At 42.9% G+C, this 17,721-nt stretch overlaps 1 protein-coding gene across 1 annotated transcript in view; it reads right to left on the bottom strand.

Annotated features, from left to right (window-relative positions):
- Positions 1–583: 583 nt before the first annotated feature.
- Positions 584–17,721, bottom strand: part of MSRA (methionine sulfoxide reductase A) — a 308,215-nt gene continuing 291,077 nt past the window's right edge. The window contains exon 6 of the mRNA XM_076332575.1: positions 584–1,444. Within this exon, the coding sequence (XP_076188690.1) occupies positions 1,280–1,444 (165 nt within the window). The 3' untranslated portion in view covers positions 584–1,279. The remainder of the gene's footprint in view (positions 1,445–17,721) is intronic.

Below are 17,721 nucleotides of genomic sequence, written 5' to 3'. Positions count from 1 at the left end.
AGAAACACATGAGAGGCTCAAGCCCACACCTCCCACTGCTCTTGGAAGTGTTGAAACCAGCAAGTTGGATGGGTGGGACAAACCCATCCCCATCTCTCCTGCTGAAGCTGTTTGTCCTAGGATACTCCATAGCATACATATAATCCATAGGAACCCATATCCATATAGGATAACCCCTTCATCCCCTACATCCTTTGGCTGTAGCTTTTAGTCTCCACTCTGAGAATCCCATGAGTAAAATGAAAATTTATTTTGCCTTTTTCTGGCTGTCCTGCTATTTTGACTGCACACGCACTGGGGCAGAGACTGCCCGACATCACGTTTGGACAGCACCTGCCGCAATGAGCTCTGGTCTTGGTGGGGGCTCCACAAGCTACTGAAGTACAAATAATTAATCATAGGAATAATTATGTTACAGTGCAGCCAATATGAATTCTACTCCTCTGTACTGTCATGCACGATAATACAGATTTAAAAGCCCTGGTGTTTAATTAGCAGGCTGCAGCCTTTTATAATATTTGATACTTTTTTATAGATCTACCTCGATTTATACTTAAGGCCATGGAACACATTGCAGACAACATTTTTCTTTTCTTTTTTTTGTAATTTATTGCAGTGCAGGAAACAAAATTGATTTCTTTTTGTGTTTATACACTTTTTGGAACTGTCAAAAAGAAGTATCACATTACAATTTTTACTTTTTCTTACTAAAATTGTTTCAGAAAATAGGCACTATAGGTGATATTACATGTTGCTGTGAAAGTGGAACTGTGAGAAAGTTACTGACCTTATAAACTCACCATTCTCAAAGACATCAGATTACAGGGTTGTGATAGTTAAGATGAGCCCAACCACGTCTCCAGAAGTCAAAGCTCTCATAACATGAGCAAATTCATTAACCCAAGAAAATAAACATCCGAAGGCATTAACTATGCAAAGCAGTTAGCAGGTGCAACCACCCCCTAATTCATCTTTTTAACAGCATTTCTAACGAAATTTTTAGAAGTTTCTTTTCTCTCCAGATCACAAGACTGCAAGGATACCCAGTGAGCTGCACTGAGCAAGAAGCTGCATTTGCCAACAGGTGCAATTTCTGCCTCTACTTTGGCTTTTAATGTCGGTGAATGGGAAACTGCTCAAGATTACAGAAAGCCGCCCCAACAGGATCCCAAATCTTTATGCACTGAAGCTGCGGGTACACCATAACACCTATCAGGGTTGTCGGTCTTTTTTCAAACAACTCCTTAAACCGAAGTGGAGGCAGTGGAGTAAGCACAGGCTATTTCTTGATCCCAATAGGGCAGGAAAGCCCTGTTCCCCCGAGGCCGCAGTATCCGTCGGGGTTCTTACTGAGGTACTGCTGATGGTAATCTTCGGCGTAATAAAACTCCGGAGCCTCCCGGATTTCTGTTGTGATGGGACCAAAACCGCCCTCTGTCAATACCTGTCAAGAAACACGATGGAAAGCCATTAGTGGTTTGCTGGCTTCTCTGCTGATGAATGACGTTAGGTTTTCTCTCAGCAGGAGCCACAGACATCTCTCAGCGCTTGGACCACAGCTACAGCACATCCCTGAAAGCCCTTTTATCCTTGCTCTCACGTTATTTTGCTAGGAGACATTATGGGCACCAAAGTAGGCGTTGGTGAGAAGAGATAGTGCACCCTCCTGTTTTAATGGCTCATTTGTTTAATTTGCTATGGCCGCACATTCGTTCTCTCCTCTTTATTAACCACGCCAGGTAGAGATGTGGTGCCATCAACGAAAGTGGAAAACAAATGTGAAAGGCGGCAGAGCACACTTTGATCAAGCCTGGCCAGCTGCCTTGCAGTGTCCAAGAACTTCACCGGGCAGGTGCCTCAGCTTTGAAATGGTGCTATCCACCCTGAATTTCCTTATGCCAAGAAGAATTTCTGGGTGAAATTTTAGCCCCACTGATGCCATTGAGAAATAAGAGCATTTGGGCTCTCTTCACAGAGTCGCTGCAAACCCATTCTTCAAAAAGAACAGTTCCATCATGACCAGAAAGGTATTTTTAAGGCAAATTATGGCTCATTTCTGAAAGATTTGCCAATACGTGGACCAGGAGCAATAATCACTTTGCAGGAAAAGAAGAAGGGATGTGGGTGGGGATTTTAAATTAGACTTTAATTTCTTTCTGATATCCCCTAACTGAATTTGAAACTCCTGAAAGGTTTCTGACAGAGGAAATTTCTTTTTAACATGATTTGCCATGACATCTTTCCTACTGAATTTTCCTTTTCTAAGGAAACTGGTAAGCACCAACATTTTGCAGCCAATTCTCATCTCAGTGGGGACATAACTTGTGCTCACTGAAGTCCATGATAACCTAATAAGCACTTTAATTGGTGTCAGACTACTGTTGCAAAGTATACTTGTAAAGTACTGGACATAGATAGAATTGCATTGCTATCAGCCAGACTCGACGGTAAGATCAACTGTAAGAACGAAGGGTTAGCATTTCAGATTACCAGATAAATATGTGTTCTCTCATCATACTAATAAATAAAACCACTAAAAGGAAATCATCACACAGAACCACAGAACCAGAGCTGGTAGACCTGTAGTAAGTCATCGAGTCCAACTTCTTTCATCATGATACGACGAATGAAAGCTGCCTTACTCCCAGCAAACATTTGTTTCACTGTTCCTGAAAGATCCTCGGAGACGGAGATCCTCCAGTTTCTTCAAGGAGTCCATTCCAATATTTACCATCCTGTTAGAGAGTTTTTCCTAAAGCCTAGCCCAGTTAAGCCCACTATTTTCATTTAAACCCACTATTGTGGTTGTACTTATCATGGATGTGGAAAGGAAATCATTCCCTTCCTCTTTACAATAGTCTTCTACATACTTGGTGGCTGGGCAGAGAGAAAGATGACATGTAATGGAAATAATGTTTCCTCACAGCACTAGCTAACAGTTAAGTAATAGGTGATTATTTGGGACCAAAAAGTCTTTGAATTTCCTACAAGAGGGTTTCCTAGATCCTGCCTCAGCACAGCTAAGTACTGACCGCAGTCTGACATCACTTGCTGGACTTTGTAGAGCGTTAGTCTGATTTATTCTGGTAATTCCACTGTCTGGAGGATACATTCAGTTTTCAGTCAGGAATGAAGTAATAAGATTGATACAAAATCCGTGATTGACCTGTCTGGGGACCCCCTGGGTTCCCAACCCTACTTCTAAATTCTCAGTGCAGGTTAGGAAGATGTTGACCAGTTAAGTCATTGTATTTGAACATGGCGGGGTAACAAGCCCAATTTCACATGAATCTGGCCTTATTTCCCCATGTAAAATCACCAAACAGTGTTTTTCATCTTTGGGACAGGCTTTGTCCCAAGGGAATCAGACTATTTACCCGTCAGTTGCGTGAGCGAAGATAAAAAATGTGAAGGTATGTATCACAACACGTCGGCAACAACTAACACAAAGCGGTGTCAACACAACCGCTTTTAGAAGGCAGTATTTCACTTACTTTCTAACCTTCCTAGCAAAGAAAAGCACTTTTAAAATTATCTTCACTCCAGAAAGATAGCACAAACTCTGTCATCATGGGCATTAGTCACTTACTTGCTGCTGTAAATGCATGTAAAATTGGCTTCCCCCCCCTTAACTGAGTCATGAGGATGCTGCTGGAGGGATGGGTATTTTTCTACTGTGCAAAACAGTATTCGTTACAGATTTTTACCTGGGACTTTTCCATCATCGGCCTAATTTTGTCAGTTAGAAAATCCATTCTGTTCAATAACATACCACAAGAGGGCATAAACATCATTTATCCCTTTCAGAATTACTAACAGTCTATTAAAACACTGCACGCTGAATAAAACAGAAGCCCAAGACAACTCATTATATTGCACTTTGGTCATTAGCAAAAGATACCAGCACTGCTGTCAGAAGCAGCGGGAACCCCAGGCTCCAACACTCTGCCAAACACTACCTTGAATGTTTTGATTTTAAATGGGAAAATATTTTCCTCGCACTGACTGTGTCGATGCAAAGATAAAAACATCACTGGGAAAGATGATGAAGTTCATGATGTGCTGGCTCCGGCAGGTGTAAATCAGCCCACTCTTGATTGATTTCCTGCTGCTGAGGCAGATATAATTTGATGATAATCCTGTTCTAGCAGACTTTTTAGTCCTCGCTGTCTCAAAATTCCTGAGCCATCCGACGTGACCTCCCATTACCGTGCTGCAGCCAAAAGGGCTACTGCAGCCTTTGCGTGCCGAAATGGGAAGGACCAAATTAGGGAGAGTGTAATTAACCCTTGGGACCTTTTACTCAGTGCAGGAAATTTTTAAGGTACTATTGGATCTTTGTCCCTCCAATATTCCACTGCAATTCAAAGAAAATTAATTCATTAATTCATTCAAGGGACTTCTGTGGCTTTTGTCACAGGAGAGATCACGCTAGAAGATCACAGTGATCCTTTAACTGATTATAATCCAGCCCAAAAAACCTGGCAGGTTCTACTGGCGAGAGGCCAAACCAAACCCGATCCCAAATCTCACCCAGCTGTAGCGGGCAGAGGGGAGGTGGCCAGCTCGGTGCACTGGGATAGGCGCTGGGAACCTCAGCACTGCTACTTTTTTAAACAACCTGTACTTTCAGCATGTAAAAGATTTTGTGTTTGATGAGCTTCCTAATTTATTATAGCCTGTGAAAGTTTTTTCCTGTTGTTTGCTTTAAACCTCTTGCCTGACCATGTCATTACATCCTCTGCTAAAAAAAGTAATTCCTTATTCACTCTCTCCATAGCCATCTTGATTTTACACCTCTGCCTTAATCCTGCTCATTCATTTCTTCAGCAAGCTTCACAGGCTTAGACTCCCCGCTTCATAACTCAGGTCAGCCTTCTCGCCCTTTTCTGCATCTTTTCTAGTTCTATTTTACTGCTGCGTTGAGAAGGGGGTGACTGGAATTGCACTCTATTCAAGATCACCACGGATTTATTCAGTGGTGTACTTACATTTTCTCTTTTATTCTCCATCTCTTCCCCCAGCAATTCTTAGCATTCCACTTGCCTTTCTGACCTCTGCTGAGCGCCGAGCAGACGTTTTCAAAGAACCATCTGCAATGCCAGGACCTCTTTCGCGGGATAATTTAAACCCTATCATTGTGTCTGCACTTGACTTTTATCAACATGGAATTTCAGCAGCTATTTTATTGCCCAGACATTTGATATCGTCAGATTCTTCTGCAACTTTTTGTAGTCGTGTCTACTTTTGCTTACCTGGAATAACTCTATACCATCAGCAGATTTTGGCACGTCACTATCATCAGTCTCCCTCTTCCAGCTCTTTTATGAGTATATTGAACTGCACAGGTTCCCGAGGCAGGTAATTGGTAATCTCCCTTCACTGCGAAAACTGCCCAGTTATTTGTACCTTTTATTTCCTATCTGTAACCACTTATTCATTCAGAAGAGAAACTTTCCTCTTATTCCACAGTGCCTGGCTCCCTTTTATGCGCCCGCTCTCTTCAGAAAACTATATTATGTGTGCAAGACACGAGTTTCCTCTGCTAAAGTCACATCAACTCCTCTCTGAAATACTGTATTCTGTGTGTGTCTACGAACTTCTGATAACTCCAGCAATCTGCAGCATAAAATATCAGACCTAACTTGTCTATAATTCTGCTGGATCATCTTGGAGATACCTTAAGCACAGAAGCAGCTCATTTTTCATTCCCTCAGTAGCAGGGCCAATTTAAATCACAGCTTACCCGTGATGCTAGTGTGCAAGCAATTTCCAATTTAAGTTCTTTTCATACCCGAAGCCGACCACCACCTGGTTGCACTGACCCGCCACTGTTCATTTCAGTGATTTGCTCTGAGCCTCTTTTGCTGCAGCTTGAACTTGAGACAGCTCCTCAAAATTGTGACCATGATCTGGTGTGGGAAACCCCCAAATTCCTCAGCTGTGAACACAGACACAAGGAGTTACGTAGCTTTCTGCTGTGGTATTACCTGCGTCAAGTCCTTCACGGACAGCTCAAGCTTTGCAGATGCTTTCTCTCCAGAACTGATTCCTAAAATGCTCAGCTATCCTAGGGAAAATATATTAGTGAATTAGTGAACTGGAGTAATTATTTTGGATGCAGATTTGCATCTCTATTTGGACTTGCGCAGCATATGCTGGCAAGAAGCAAGTTTCCTCCTGGTGGCACCAAGACTGGAGGTGTGCACCGAGGCACTGTCTAGAGCACTTGCACCAGAGATATTGGGCCATTAAATAGCCAGTGCTATACACGTGAACACTGCACGCATAGGACCAGCAACTGGCACAAACATCGCTGTCAGTAAAGACGTGATTTTGGACACATAAGCTCGGAACCACAGTGGATTGCAGCAAATCAAACCTTATTTTTTTTCCATTTGAACCATACCAGTTGGTTATCCAACTGTCTGCCGCTTAACCCAGTGCTACCAGTCCCACCTCCGCTGTAGCGAGGGGATCCCATGGCATGCAGATGCAGTTAGAAAGATTCTAAGGGATGTCCTGGTCATTTAGAGAGACGGTATCATCTTAGAGATGTTTTCGCTTTTGAACTTGAAGGCCGGTGTCTGGGTCACTGGGACACAGCAGAGAGTGCATGTTAGCGAAATCGGTTTGTTCCACTGGCAGCCATTCAGTTCAGTTATGCTAGGTGATATGAAATGCTGTCCTTAGCAGGGGAGATTATATGGTAGACTGCCAAGGAATAAACCAAACCAGTATAACCACAGAAGGTTGTTCTTCACTTACTCCCAAGCAACTGTATTTAGCACGCGATACTTCTGCACTTTGATTTGCTACGGCCCTCTGAACTGACAGCAATTGCTGCTTCAGCTTTTTGTAGCCAGCTGATTATATTGAGCCAAAGTATGTCAAAATATTTAATCATTTGACATTACAGCATGGCAACAACACATTCAAGGTGTTTGGCTCCTTGTTTATATTCAGATGGAAGTAGCTAATACTTGTAAAGTGCCTTAAGAATTTGGAACGAACTGTGCCAGAAAAGCACGATTCCCTTGTACCTCCAAATACTTGAAGGAACAGACTGGAAGCCACCGACATGTTGATATGTTGTGCTGAAAATGCATGGTTCATGGAAGTTTGGAGAAGGGGTTGAATCCACTTACAAATTTGACAAAAAAAGCTTTAGAATTGGTTTTGTTAAATGAAACCATTTAATTTTCTGAGCAGAGGCATTAGTAAAGCAGTAGAGTATTAATTGGCTTCAAGCATTTTGTGGCTTTTAATAAAAATAGCATCATGCTGTGTTTGATGCAATACGCACTTTAAAGGAAGCTCGCAGCCTGTACTCAGGCTGCTGCAATACCCAGTTTGTCTCATGTCTCAGCAAGTTACACGAAGCTACTGTATTTCTAATGGCCCCTCTAAAATCACTGATGCTGAAAATACTGCAGAGTATCTTGACACCTGTGACAGCTTCTGCTTCTGTATCATCATTCATCCTTGATGTAAAACTGTAAGGCAAGTAATCTCACCATGCTGAGTGCTCCGGCAGGGAGTGCCTATTTAAAATCTCTAGGGCTACCCCTTTATTATATCGGCTACTCAAAATTTCATACCATCAGCAGCAACACTGAAATTCAGCTCTGTTTCCAAAAGCACTAAGAATTAAAGGAGCTGCACTATTTCAGGAGAAGGCCTGCAGGAATTAGTTGCATGGACTCAATCTTCTGTAGGATGGGAGTGTGCGTACCTCCTAGATACATGATTACTGTGATATATTTAACTGGAAAACAAATTAACTGACCTTGCCAAATTTGTGGATTAGTTGCTGGCAGGCTTGGGAGCAGAAATTCAGCAATACACGCTCTTTTATATTGAGGACCAGCTATCCCCTACTTTGGTCCGGAGGAACTAACACAATGAGTAGCATGAGGCCTCAATAATGTGCAATTGAGAAAGAATGTTTTATAGACTCATAGAATCATTTAGGTTGGAAAAGACCTTTAAGATCAAGTCCAACCATTAAGCTAGCACTGCCAAGTCCACCACTAAACCATGTCCCTAAGCACCACATCTACACGTCTTTTAAATACCTCCAGGGATGGGGACTCCACCACTTCCCTGGGCAGCCTGGTCCAATGTTTCACCACTCTTTCAGTAAAGACATTTTTCCTCACGTCCAATCTAAACCTCCCCTGCCGCAACTTGAGGCCATTTCCTCTCGTCCTATCGCTTGTTCCTTGGGAGAAGAGACCGACCCCCACCTCGCTACAACCTCCTTTCAGGTGGTTGTAGAGAGCGATGAGGTCTCCCCTCAGCCTCCTTTTCTCCAGGCTAAACAACCCCAGTTCCCTCAGCCGCTCCTCATAAGACTTGTTCTCCAGACCCCTCACCAGCCTCGTTGCCCTTCTCTGGACACGCTCCAGCACCTCGACGTCCTTCTTGGAGTGAGGGGCCCAAAACTGAACACAGTATTCGAGGTGCGGCCTCACCAGGGCCGAGTACAGGGGCACGATCACTTCCCTACTCCTGCTGGCCACACTATTTCTGATACAGGCCAGGATGCCATTGGCCTTCTTGGCCTCCTGGGCACACTGGTTCTCCTTCATTTCCTAAGTATCACGTAGATATACCTCTCCTTTTCTGCAAGACAGCCTGCTCTACAGTATAACATCTCAATGATATGTTATTTTAAATGGCTTTCTTTGTGCTGCCTCCAGTTGTCTGGAGCACCTCAATGGCAAACACTCAACTGTTAGTCTATAATTCTATGAATATTAAAATTCAGTTTGCTGTGCTGGGTCCAGTCTTCTCTATGTCACTTACTGATGTTGGCTTTTCCAGTCTAATTGATGCCAGTGACCTCTACAAAGCCCTGAAATGGGCTGAAATCATGTCTAGCTGGTAAAATCTGCATTCACAACCATGTAGGTGACCTCCTTTTGGAAATCATGTGTTTATCCACAGCGAGCCAGACGGGAAGAAGGATCCTGCCAAGGAAAATGTGGGCGCAGTGGCTGGCAAGTGCTGAAGTCTGACGCCAGCTACCACACTGGGCAGCGGCATGGACTGGGACCAGATATCTGCATTCCATTTACCTCCCTGCACAATGGACTGAATGATATTGATATATTTGATAGGTGCTGCAAGAATTGATTAGCTAATGTTTTGCACAGGGCTTTGGAGTGCTACATAATTAGCTAATGCTTGCACAGGGTTTTGGAGTGCTATATAATTTCTAAGTATTATTAATATCCTTGCAGGGAAGCTATCTTGTCTCAGAACTCACTTTGCAGCATGCCTCTCGCAAATCAGGCAGGATTGGAACCGGGAATGATGGAAATATGTTGGTATAAATTCTGCACCCTTCATAGTGTGGGCATATGGATCTCAGAGCAGAAACGGTGAAACTCCTTGGCTTTACAACTTGCTTTGGTCTTTGCTGCGATAGAAAACAAGCTGCTATGTGACCACATTATAAATCTGAAGACATAAACATCCTATAGTGACTACACATACCCTGGTCAAAGAGGAGAAATGCCGTTACGTGGGCCTGCTGGAATTGTTGATACCAGTGTATTCTTCCAGTGCAGCACAGGGAATATGCAGATAAGAAGGAAACACAATAGAAACTTAAAAAATGGTGGTGCAACGTGCTAAGCTGAAGAATCTTGATTCTCATCTATAAAACTGCAAAACTGACTTTGTCAGAGCTTTTGCTTATTGACAAAACCCCCACACTCAACAGAGGACGTCATCTGAATCGAGTAAACTGAACCCAGCTAGAGACACGGCTTCATGAGCCTTAGGGGAAAGCTGCATGTATATCTGTAGTCTGTTCCGTTGGTTTGAAGATCTGCTTTCTCAGAAATGCTTTTCTCTTAAATACTTAGCTCGAAAGAGGCTGTTTGGTCACTCATTCCTGCCAGAGGGGAAAGAATTGCTGGGCTTGGATATAAATCAGACCTGCCAAGGTAAATCACAGTTGGCCGATAGCCTGGCTATTAACATATCTGAGGCTCCAAGTGGTTATGCTCAGAGGGTCTAGGAAGGATCAGGAGTGCAGTTAGTCTGATATTTCGTACTATTTTACATCTGAGTGTACTTCCTCATTGCCCACAACAATCAGCTATGCCAGCTGAAATGGCAGATTTATACAGACAGACTTCTTTGCGCCTTCTAGCAATGGGAAAAGATGAACATTGAATTTGTCCTAAATCGTATTAAACAGAACTGACAGCGAAATAAAATCTGCAATTCTATTTTTTTCCTGATGGATACTGATCCTATGAACGTGCATAGAAAGGAAGTTGTATCCCACTCTCCATCATATCAGTCTAATTCTGGTTTTAAAGCTTTTGCTCCAGATACTGACTGGTATAACAGGATCAGCTTGACCCACAGTCTTTACAAGCTTGACCTTCAGAATAGAGCTTCCTGAACACCCATCCTGCCTTCTCTTGAGGGAAGAAAGATGAAAGTGAAGAATGGCACCGGGGGGCATTTAGGAAGTATAGGAAGATAACATTAGCAAAGATAAAAGACATCTTGCTCAACTAGCATCTGGGAACTAATTAGGTGTTGAAGGAGCCATTGAGAGAGATGGAAATTCTGTTTGTCTAGCCAATTTTAACGCAGCCAAACAGCCTTTTACTGTACATCCTGCATGGATAATTTATGATGGCTAAGAAAAGACATGCCCTGTTCTGACTTTCTGTGATCTAAAGCTAAAATCGCGGTTTGAGACAGCAGACTGTTCTTCCCTAATCACTCATCCATTACTCTCCTATTCCTCAAATGAAAAATGGCCAGGTCCCAACTGAGATGAGGCCACCGATAACAAACAGTGCAGAATCTTCCAAGCCGTTGCAGACCAGAACTGGTATCTCCACACGGTGCAGTCCTGAATGATCCTGAGAAGCTAACTTGGGTCCAAAAGCAGTGTAATGGTAAGATAAGGCAAATCCATGCTGTCTATGAGCAGAAGAAAACACTCCACGTATAAATATTGTGTTGACAAGACTTTACCACTTCCATTAGCTCAGTTATCTCTGAACCATGCTTTGTTGCGAAGTGCAGACTAGCCCGTGCGATGCAAGGTATTCCCGTGTGCATGTATCCTTTGCAATAAATGGAAGCCACTGCAATTATTTTTCATTCAGGGGAGTTGCAACGTAGAAGTAAAAATGCTCATTTCACATATTTATGGTAGAGGGCTCTGTTCAGCTCTACTGCTACATTGCCATCATTTTATTTTTCTCACTGGAGTCAACGCTGGATTTATATCAAGTGTTTCTTCCACAATATATAAGCATGACAGTTTCTCAGGAAAACATATGAATTTTTAAGAGGAATAAACAATTTATCTTTTCCTAAACTCATCCTGAAAAATCCAAAAATTGCTTCTGTTGTGATCGGAGGGAAAACTTTCAGACAGAGACCAAGCACAAATATTTACTTGTGAAATGATAAAACTTGCTACACTGGAATACCTGAAAGAAGATCCTTATAATGGAAATTGTTGGGCAACCTGTCATCTCCGCCACTTATTTTCCCTCTAATAACAAGCTCTGTTTCTATTCAGCCTCTCATGACTATTAGTGTATAATGCTAAACCATCTCATCCCAAAAAAGCTGGGAGATGATTTGCATCGTGCTGTGCACCCTCTTTAGAAGATGGAGTTGTTTGTGGTGAAAGCCCTGAGCCTACTTTCTGGAGAAGCAGGACTATCATCCGGCTCGCCTCTGACTGTCCTGGTGACTTTCAGCAAACCAAGTGCTCCCAACCTCTCTTTCTGCTTCTGTTTCTCATTCTTTAAAATGGCACTAATGGTACTCATCTTTTTTTATTCCAGCTCTGCAGAGCGCATGCTGTTTCTTACAATGGCCATATGTGCACCACTTGGCACAACGAGGAGCCTGACCCAAGTTGCAGGCTCCAGTTGCCACAGTTAACACAAATATGAAGAAAGTTATCATACAGTATGCCTCACAGCTCCTAGGTCAGCTGAGAACACAAGGGAAACTCTGGCCGTGCTGAGGTCAAGGGGATTTTGTCGATACTGTTCATTCAACCAAGCTTTCACGCAGCCACAGGAGGATATTCTAGAGTGGAGAACGACTCACCTTGAATGCCTACCACTAGACTCACCTACTAAACTAGCTGCTGTCACAATTAAAGTATTTTCAGTCTATATCGCTGTTTTCTTATATAAGGACAGATCTCAGAGGGATCTAACATGGACCTAACACTCCTAGCAATTTACAGAAAGATTATTTGTTATGCTGTACATTAAATGTTCTACCCAAACAGAATCATAGAATCACAGAATTGTTTAGGTTGGAAAAGACCTTTAAGATCATCAAGTCCAACCGTTAACCCAGCACTGCCAAGTCCACCACTAAACCATGTCCCTAAGCGCCACATCTACACGTCTTTTAAATACCTCCAGGGATGGGGACTCCACCACTTCCCTGGGCAGCCTGGTCCAATGCTTGACAGCCCTTTCAGTGAATAAATTTTTCCCTAATATCCAATCTAAACCTCCCCTGGCACAACTTGAGGCCGTTTCCTCTCGTTCTATTGCTTGTTCCTTGGGAGAAGAGACCGACCCCCACCTCGCTACAACCTCCTTTCAGGTGGTTGTAGAGAGCGATGAGGTCTCCCCTCAGCCTCCTTTTCTCCAGGCTAAACAACCCCAGTTCCCTCAGCCGCTCCTCATCAGACTTGTTCTCCAGACCCCTCACCAGCCTCGTTGCCCTTCTCTGGACACGCTCCAGCACCTCAATGTCCTTCTTGTAGTGAGGGGTCCAAAACTGAACACAGTACTTGATGGATGGGCTCATCAGATATCTCTTGTGCTCAAATGCAGCTTAAGGTGATGGGATGATAAAGGATGCTACTTGTGCCTGGGAAAGGAAAAAATCAACACCATGCTACCCTGGTTTTCTGGAAAAGTAAGATTTCATTTATACTACACATATAGGACAGGACTGTATGCAACACAGCACAGCAAAGTGTCTAAAACTTATCCCACAGAGATAAGCACAGAATGGGAGAAGAGGAGCAAAGAGCCTGGCTACCTCCCCCAGGCATCAGCAAGCAGAGAGGATACGGATCCAGCACGACATTGATGCGGACACCACGCACAGTCTGACCCACTGCATGTCAAATGAAACATAAAATGATGTCCTTCCCCACGGTGAAAAAGGCAGGGGGGACTTCTTAGCAGCAGATCTCAAGGATCGATGCAGCTAACGTTTTGTGAGATTTCCCACTAAAATTCTCACGCTGGTTTGCAATGGAAACCGTACTCTTCTGTGCTAAAACGTGTGCTGTCAGACAGCTGCTGCATTTCCAGCCTGGGTCTTTCTGACCTTTCTGTCTGACCAACTGAGTTCGGTGGAATATTTTCTGGATTTTTCATCTGTGTAACAGATCACAGACAGGTCGACCACTTCAAAGCAATTTGGATCCTTCAGGATGACAAATTGTTTCTGTTATCGAATATATGCATAATTACTACTAAAATTATATTTGAAATGGTTACCAGGGAATACAATTTTAGCCCATACCAAGGACTGAAAAGTCAAGAGAAAATGAATAGAGCGTGTTTTAATCAGAAGATAAGTAGTTTTCCAGCTACTATAAATAGAAAAGGCTGGAAGAACGCATTCGACAAGCAGAAGAAAGTGTGAGGAGGGTAAAATTCCACAGTGTTTTGGCTTTGGACTTCAGAAGGTAGTGAGTGAAATAGTGTGTAATACAAAGATAGATAGTGTGAAATACAAAGAAGCCTTTGTTGTTTACATCTGAAGTTTAAAAGTGGCACAGTGTGAATAAACAAAGGATGTTCCATGAAACACTGCAGCAGTGATGTACTCGCTCCGTTTGAGTTCCAGAAACGGCATGTAAATAGAGGCATCGCCTTCTTGTTTAAAAACAGAAGGAGGTAAACTTTAAAGCTTGCCTTCCAGAAAATCTCATTTACCCAGATCTTTAGGGTTTTTATAAGCTTTTAAGTGGTAGAAGACACACAAGCTTAATAAGTCTAATATCTGGATCGTTTACCATTTGCTTTCAGCTTGGTTAAGCTTCTTACTAACGCTAATAGTACACATGCTTTTGGAAACCTGAATTAGCTATTTGTTATCTTTTCAGGAAAAAAATTTTGCTCTCAAGTACTGGGATAATATCAAGCAATTTATTTTTTGTGCAGACATGCATAAACCATGCTGCCATGATAGTTCCACAAGTTAACTGATTGTTTTACAGGAGGATGCATTATGATCATTGATAAGGACAGAATCAAAAGATACATAGATTCAGTTAGATATTCAGAATGATATTTCACACTGAGCAGTTACATAGCATCGAACGTGATTCAAGTTAGTTATGGTGTCTGTACATACCTTTCAATGCAAAGATCTCCCCGTATTTGACAAATCTTTGATGAAATTTGATTTCCATTCAAAATATTGTAACCTATTCCTATAGCATAGACAGAGGGTAACCTTTGGTGAAGTTAAAAAAAAAATCGTAATGGTTTGAATTTGCTGGATGTGAGATCTACACCGGAGCCAGCAGATGAAAACACCTTTTGAATAAGCATGTACAATCCTGAGAATTTCCATACAGATCGGTTTGGTTTTGCTTATTTGATGCTGAAACCAACTGATCGCAGAGCGGAAGGCAGGGTAATGCTGCCAGCTGTACACTTCATTTGTATTGCAGTGAACTCTGTATGCAAGGCAGCTCAGGGTACCAGAGACATGCTCAGGAGGTTGGCAGGTCCGATAAAAGACGGATGGGAACCCCCGTCCCACTGGAGTGGCATCTAAAGGCCAGAAGATGCCTCTCCAGGACACCACGAATGTCACCGTGACACTTGTGCACCAGGCAACAGAATTAAAACTCCAAGGATCATAGAATCATAGAATCATAGAATCATAGAATCACTGAGGTTGGAAAAGACCTCTAAGATCATCGAGTCCAACCATCAACCCAACACCACCATGCCCACTAAACCATGTCCCTAAGTGCCTCATCTACTCGTCTTTTAAATACCTCCAGGGATGGGGACTCAACCACTTCCCTGGGCAGCCTGCTCCAATGTTTCACCACTCTTTCAGTAAAGACATTTTTCCTTACATCCAATCTAAACCTCCCCTGCCGCAACTTGAGGCCATTTCCTCTTGTCCTATCGCTAGTTTAGGATAGCCCATGTCAGCCCATGTCCCAAAACAGACAAAACTGATAAAGCACTAAAGGGAAATGGGCACAGCTGGGGTCAAACAAAAGCTGGTGATCTCCTAAATCCAGTGTCACTCACTGCATCACCCTGCTAGGGCCATATCTAAACATACTCTGAAATCAGCTCCACAAAAGCTACCTAGGAAGATGAAACTGCTGGTGAGTTACTAGCACAGCTGCACATGACAAAATAAGAGACAATTAACCCAATTTCTCTAATCTCTACCCGTCTATGCACTCTTTGGTGAAGGTTTTGGTACGAACTGTGGAAATCAGACTTCGTTTTCATAGCAAGCTGGTTCACCAAAGACAACCTAAAAAGATTTGAGTTATTCTTCAAGTATTAATATCCACTTCTTGTGTGAGTGCCCTCAAAAGCAGATGGCTTCTGCTTACAAGCCCACTGACTGATAGCACAATGATATTCCTGAAATCTGCAAATACGTGGCAAAGAAGTCATACTTTGGGTGCTAACTAGAAAAGCAGAGATATGACCTGCGCCCTTTGCAAAGCAAGTTCACTTCTACAGCCCAAGCTCTGTGCATATTTATTTAATACAATTACTTTCCTTCTACAATTTTGGTTACTTGTGCCTGCAGCAAAACTATTTTACCAGAATAGGGGAAAAAATGCACTTGGCCAGAACATCAGCTGCAAAACCAGCATAGTTATTTCTTTCATGTCCTCTGCCAGCTGCCAGAAATGCTGAGAGTTGTGCAGTTGCGCAGCACGCGAGGAGGGGTGAAAACAAAAATCCTTCGTAAGGAAACAGGGCAAATCCTACAGCTTCGGCTCCTTCACGCACCATCCCTGAATGAGCTTCCCCTGTGTAGCTGTGATCAAACTGCTTCTGAGCACAATAGAAAGCAATGTACTACAGGGGGCCTAGCGAGCTATCTTCTAACTCCACGTACCTTTAATTAGCAACAGATTTCTTTCACGAGCTATGGTGATTTCTTATCAAAGAGGTGCACCTTCGGCTTACAGAAAAATAGCAGTGAAGGAGACCTCCAGAGCTTCTTTAGCTTATCCACCTGCCCCAAGCTCTGCCTACTTCTTCCTGGAAGGGTTTAGATACAAACTGCTTTCATAAATGTGATTAGCAATCCTCATGACAAACATACCCCACAGGAGGGGCTTGGATGTTTGAATGAGATTCACAGTCAACAAGTTAATTTGTCAGTAGGCTTAGAATATACAAGACCATCTTGGACTTCCGAGTCAAGTTCCACTCATGGTGTAAGCCTCCTAGCATCGACGAAATGGATTTATGCAGCTGAAAAGGAGAGTTGAATTTGGCCATTAGTAAAACCAAATACCGAACTGATTGTGGCTGGAGAGGAAGCAAAGAAAATGCAGGGAATGCACTTTACATTTCAGCGAGAACCTGGCATTTGCAGCACATCATCTTCCTGCCAGCTACAGAACAGCAGTGACTTGGCAGAGGTTCGATAGCCAGATGTCATCCTCATCTGGTTGTCTTGGCTCAGGCTGTTTGTTTGAAATGAACAGCAAAACAGAGCGAGTAGGGGTCTTCCTGGTGCTACTTGCACGACAAGTAATAGAAGTAGGAAAGGTCTTTTGGGCGATGCCGGAGTCCTCTGAAGCTGGCATTGCTTTGCACCGTTTTGTCGAATTTACAGCCCTCACCAGGCAAAATCTGGGAGGTGGAATCAGAGTTAACAGGCCAAGAACAAAACGGGATATAAGGATTTGTTTGACAGCTGTCTCTCTTCGGGTGATGAATACAGAACAAATGATCTCCCCGCGTACTTCCCCAAGGCAGCTTTGAACACATTTCGGCACTCAGAGTGCTGGGTGCGTTTCCCAGAGATAAAATGCTGCAGTTATATTTCTTTGTTCAAACGCATTGCTATGTCTCTCCTCCGCTGTAAATCTTCAGTTGGTTGTTTTATTTAAGGAGAGAGATCATTTGTTTTCTGCATTTCTATTATATTACCCTAAACAACGGCAAGGAGGAAATCATCAGGGTAGTCCCCGTCTAAAACCTGCTGGCTTTCTAGTTCATTGTTCTTTAAGCTAGTACAAGCTATTAAAGATGCACTGATAAATACGGAGGTATGCAGTCTAACATTACATATTCCTCCTACCACATGGTCCTTTAGATACGGCAGAAGAGTCGAACTAATGGGTAAATGTTTGCCAGGGTTTTGATGTGGCAGCTAAGTCACAAATGCCTTTAGACCCAGGATACAAAAGAGAGAAGTACATACCATTCTCGCTCAGACCCCACATGGCTGACCTTCTATCAGAAGGAGAATTACTTTTTAAACTGAAAGCCTGATAGCGCGCGTGTATGTTTGTATACACATCAATATGTGTGATAAGAAGGCTGCTTTGTGGCAAAACCTGCCAACAAACCCATTTTTTTGTTGCCATCTGCTAGGAAGAGAGCAAGCACCTGTTAGGAGCAGCTGCTTGAATGCAGAATGTAGGTAAGAGAAAAATCAGTTTCATTTTGG

Source organism: Aptenodytes patagonicus, chromosome 3 (genome assembly GCF_965638725.1).
Source record: "Aptenodytes patagonicus chromosome 3, bAptPat1.pri.cur, whole genome shotgun sequence".
Taxonomy (NCBI): domain Eukaryota; kingdom Metazoa; phylum Chordata; class Aves; order Sphenisciformes; family Spheniscidae; genus Aptenodytes; species Aptenodytes patagonicus.
Note: the sequence above shows the minus strand (reverse complement) of the source record. Positions and strands in the feature narration are given on the sequence as shown.